General features: G+C 47.5%; 1 protein-coding gene across 1 annotated transcript in view; it reads left to right on the top strand.

The window, feature by feature from the left end:
• spry2 (sprouty RTK signaling antagonist 2) overlaps positions 1–3793 on the top strand; it is a 4408-nt gene extending 615 nt beyond the window's left edge. Inside the window, 2 exon segments of the mRNA XM_079495223.1 lie at positions 2632–3171; positions 3173–3793. Coding sequence (XP_079351349.1) covers positions 2683–3171; positions 3173–3766 — 1083 coding nt within the window. The 5' untranslated portion in view covers positions 2632–2682 and the 3' untranslated portion in view covers positions 3767–3793.
• Positions 3794–5000: the final 1207 nt, after the last annotated feature.

Here is a 5000-nt window from a genome sequence, read left to right as displayed (position 1 = left end):
GTGATCGTTGCAGATCTGCAACAAACACAATCGCTGCAGATGATCCGTTCAATCGAGGCCACACATGTAGCGAGCCGAGCACACCTTATAGTTATAGGCGAAATGTCATAGTTTTCCTCGTTTATAAAGATTGCGCTTTTTTTCTCCCACTAGTGTAGGTTAACTGGAGGTCGGGCCTGTACGTTCTACGTGTAAATATACCAGTGTTAAAACGTAGGCATTTATTTGTTGGTTAAATAAACATTGGTGTATTTACACTAAGGCTACAGACAAATCCGCTCAGATTGTGGCACAGCTACGGCTTATTTGACTTTTTTGGCCTCGGGGCTTTTGAGATTAAATATTAATTATACGCTGAGAGAGAGAGAGACCGCACGGAGTTGTGGTGTTATTAATTATTATCGTGTAGCCTACTAAACTAGTGGATGTCTTGTTTCCTGCTGCTCGGGGGCACGTTGGTTGGCCTGGCTGCATGCTATATGATTTCCAGGCTAGTTAATTGCGTCCAAATTACATGTAACCCTCGGTCAAATACATGTGCACACATCCGTTCCTTATCTCGACTCTCACGCACGCGTGGCACATTGTGGTTGTGCAATGGCCACAAATCCTGCTGCAAACGCACGCACACACACGGGGAAGGGAATGGGGGGGAAAGCAACAACAGTATGTATGGCTATTCCTTAAAGAAACCTATACTGGCCTGTTTTAGTTAAGGCTCTGTGTGAATTGATTGTGTGTCAAACTCATGTCAAGGACCCCAAAAGTATGTCTTATTTGGGCGTGGAGTGCAGGACCCCCCATCTGGAAATATGTTGCCCCTCATCCTAAAAATATTTGTGTTGTTAAAATGTATCAAAAATGTTCAAATAATATTTTTTTTTTTAAAAAGGAAAGGGTTTTGAGTTGTGAGTTTGTGGATCTGCTATTTTCCATGCAGCCAATATAAAAATAGGGGTTAAGTGGTTGATTTTAGCACATTTAGCTGAGGACTCCCCCACCCCCCTAAAGGACCCCTGGGGGTCCCCGGACCCCACTTTGAGAACCCTCTATACCGTTGTAAAGAATTAAGCCTCTTGACGGTCCACCCACCAACATGTTCTCTTTCAAGTGTGCAAACCTCATGTCCTTTTTGTCACAATGGAGAAGGTCGCGCTGGAAGCCATTTGTCATGCAAAAGTAAAACTATTTTAAACAGGGGTATAGGGGCCTATATCCCCCCCCCCCCAAAGCTGGCATTTGAAAGCTAATTAGTGCTGGGAAGGGTCATTTACACTTTTTTAGAGCACTGGCTGCTGCTATACATTCATGTAAAAGTGTGATGTAGCATATAATATGGCAGCCCATTTTTTTTCAAAAGGTTAGGGGTTGATGCGAGATGACAGCACATCATCCCCCGTAGCGGTTAGTCTTTTTAAATGTCACTTTTGTGAGCTTGTGTTATATAGACTGCATGGCTATGAGGTTCTCAGACCTCCTCATTGCAGACAGCTTGGCACAACATGGGCAGAGAGAGAGAGAGAGAACCCCTGGCTTAAATTATGTCATGCCATTGGAATGCCATGCAGAAACTGCTATACATATATATGTTTGAAGATATACCTCATATTTTGTAATGTGTCATAAGATTAAGACGTATGTATATGGGCGATTTTGCGCATACATACGTGCATTTCAATTGTATAATCTTCCAAAGAAGCCTGCATGCATTACAGCAGAGTTTCTCAACTTCCCGTTTAAGTGTTTGGACAAGATTGTGAAAATCCCCACAAGCACCGTATAAGTCAGGTCCCACAGGCAACACAAATCGGGTAGTTTTTGCCAGAAACTATGATTTAATTTGTATCATATTCCAATATTGCAACAACCACCGACTGACTACACAGTCACACATGGCTGGCCGATGGCGTAAAAAAAGAATGCTATAAAAGGTGCCACAGTGTTCCACAAGCATCGAGTTTCATCATTACATGTTTCAGACAGATGTTTCAACCCTGTCAGATCTCTCCAAGAGACATTGGCTAATCGTTCTCGTTGCCTCAATGATGTGCCAAGATGTGCCATCTGTGCAGAAGAGAGCGCCTCTCTGTGCCAAAGAGCTCAGATGTGTGGTGGTGGTGGTGGTGTGGGTCGACATGGCCACTTGACAACAGCAGATCTACAAGATGACCATCTTGTAGATCTGCTGTTGTCAAGTGGTTCCCCAAAACGTTTTATAGCTCGAGACCCTAAAAGACCCTATGTTTGCCGGCTACTTTTTTCGTTACTTCTAAAAACTTGTTTCATTTATTTATGGGAACGATCATATTTTATTTTATGTGTGAAATACTTTGTTTGTTTTCAATTGATGAAATGTGTAAAATAAATAATCTACGCCTAATGTAATCGTTTTTAAAGGTATAGGAAACGGGAAAAAAAGAGGGATATTTATTCACGACCCATACAAATTAGCACGCGACACCAAACATGGGTCCAGTCTTTGGGAAGTGCTTTACATATAAGTTAGGCCCCAGTGATCATCAGCCATGATTTGCATTGGCATACATCACACCCTTGACTCATACCTGATTTGCATGGTACATCACACCTCACCATAGACTCATATACATGTGTCCTTGTTTCCCCCGGCAGGACTTCAGATGTGTCCGATGCCATCCAGAAGAACGGCCCTTCAGTCCCAAGATGGAGTTCAGCAGTCCGAACGACGGGGGAGGAGGATACCACGGGGGGCGGTCGTCGCCATTGACCAGCTTGCTGAGCAGCACGTCGCGGCATGACAATGGGAGGCCGCAGCCCCGGCCTGCCCAGGACGGCCAGCCAGATCCTGCGTCGTCGAACACAGGGCAGCCAGCTCCCGTCCCTCCGACGGCGGTGGTGCTCTCCCTGGACCAAATTCGGGTGAACAGGTGCAGCAATGAATACACGGACGGGCCCGCGGTGGCGCAACGGTCTCCCGCCAGCGCCCAGCGTGGTCAACGGAAGAGTGACCCTGCCGCGTCCCCGGCGCCAAGGACTATAAACGAGCGCCAGGAGACCCCGGAAGAGCGGCCTAACAACATCCGTAACCTGCTTCCGACGGTCCCGGCGCGGCGTCGGCGGCACTGGAGTACTACTCTCGCGCTCCAGGGACGGCTCGCCGCGTTCCTCCGGCACAGAGGACTCCCAGGGCGGCGTCAACTCGGGCCAGGGACTCCTGAGAGGCCCCGGTGAACAGATAATCAGAACCCAGCCCAAGCTGCACGCCGAGCTGAGCCCGGACGAGCTGAAGCCCCTGAACGAGATCGTGGTCAGGCCGGGCCGGACGGCAGGGGCGATCACAGTCCCGGGTGGCGGCGGAGGCACTCACCACCTCGCCAACCAGTGCGAGGACTGCGGCCGGTGCCGCTGCGCGGACTGCGTGCGGCCGCGCGCGCTGCCCTCCTGCTGGCTGTGCGGCCGCCGCTGCGTGTGCTCCGCCGACACGGCGGTGGACTACGGGACGTGCGCGTGCTGCGTCAAGGGGCTCTTCTACCACTGCTCCAGCGACGACGAGGACACGTGCGCCGACAAGCCCTTCTCGTGCGCACAGTCGCACTGCTGCGTGCGCTGGGCCGCCGTGTCGCTGCTGGCCCTCATCCTCCCCTGCCTCCTCTGCTACCTCCCGGCCAAAGGTTGCCTGGCCGCGTGCCAGAGCTGCTACAACCGAGTCGCCCGGCCAGGGTGCAGGTGCAAGGGTGCCGGCGCGCACGCGGGCGTCCACCGCGAGGCCTCTGACAAGCCTGCTTAAGAGGGAAAAGAAGAATGCTTTGCTCGTGGGGGGGGGGGAAACTATTGACTCCAAAAGTTATTCGATCAACGTGCAGGCCTATAGGTTCACGGTTTGGGAAGTTGGAATGTTGATCTGGAGATCAATTGCAGCGCCGGTGTCTTTCGTTGTATTCCGACGTATACCGGATTATGGCAAAGATCATAGGTGGACTCGTGCGGTCGCCTATTTTAAAGCGCTGGTCTAAGAGGGGCCCGTAAACTTGAAAGGTAAACCAAACCAAGTGCTATACCACGGTTTTTATTCGACTGTATGAAAGCTACCATTGAGCTACTGCTTTGGCCAGGTCATTGTTGTCACAGGATGACTCCCTACACTCAAGTGCCCCCACACATTGTGTATGTCGCTATACTCGGCTACCCTAAAACGGATAGCCCCCATTTTTAACATTTAATACAAATTATATGCTTAAGGAGAGACTCGTACTACTAACTGTATGTAAAATAGTAATTTGAAAAACAAAAAAAAGTATGTACATTAGAAAATGAGTTTCTGAGAGATGTTTTATTTTTGTATATATTATAATACTTCAACTGTGAAAACATTTTTTTTTCCTGCCACACCACAGGCACCTTGATAAATCCACACATATATGTGATCTATATACAGTACTTTACATGTATACAATGTTGTACATTCACTGGAATGTCTATCAATCATTTCTTGTGTAATTTACAAAAAGGCAAAAAAATCCTATTCCTTCTACTTGTAAAATTGTACAGTGACCTTTATCAGAAAGTCTTTATTTTCTAATTTCAACATTGTTTAGTGTAAAGTTTAAAAAACAAAAACAAAATCTATATTTATTTGAAGGTTTATTATTTTATATAATGAAAATAAATATATATTTATTTTGAGAAAGCCTCGTTTATGCGTGCCGCCGCCCCGCTGGGCTGTTGTGTGGCTTGTTGCTGCAGACAGCCGGGGGGGGGGTGGCCTCGTTAAGACTGTCACAGCTGGATGAATAGTTCACTATGAATTAGAAGACAAATATATTAACGTTTGAAATTAAACCACCTCCAAGTCTGACCGTTTCTTTTTTTCTCTCTCCCACACCCTCTCTTCCTGTTTATTTCTGCATACCAGGGTTTGCTATGTCCAATGCTTTGGACAGCATCTATATTTAGCTCATTATGACATGAGGTCATTGAAGAACTAGTTCCTAATCATGTAAGGGCTGGGTGAACCTTTCAAG

Source organism: Electrona antarctica, assembly GCF_951216825.1.
Source record: "Electrona antarctica genome assembly, chromosome: 24".
NCBI classification, from domain to species: domain Eukaryota; kingdom Metazoa; phylum Chordata; class Actinopteri; order Myctophiformes; family Myctophidae; genus Electrona; species Electrona antarctica.
This window is presented reverse-complemented; position numbering and strand designations above follow the sequence as displayed.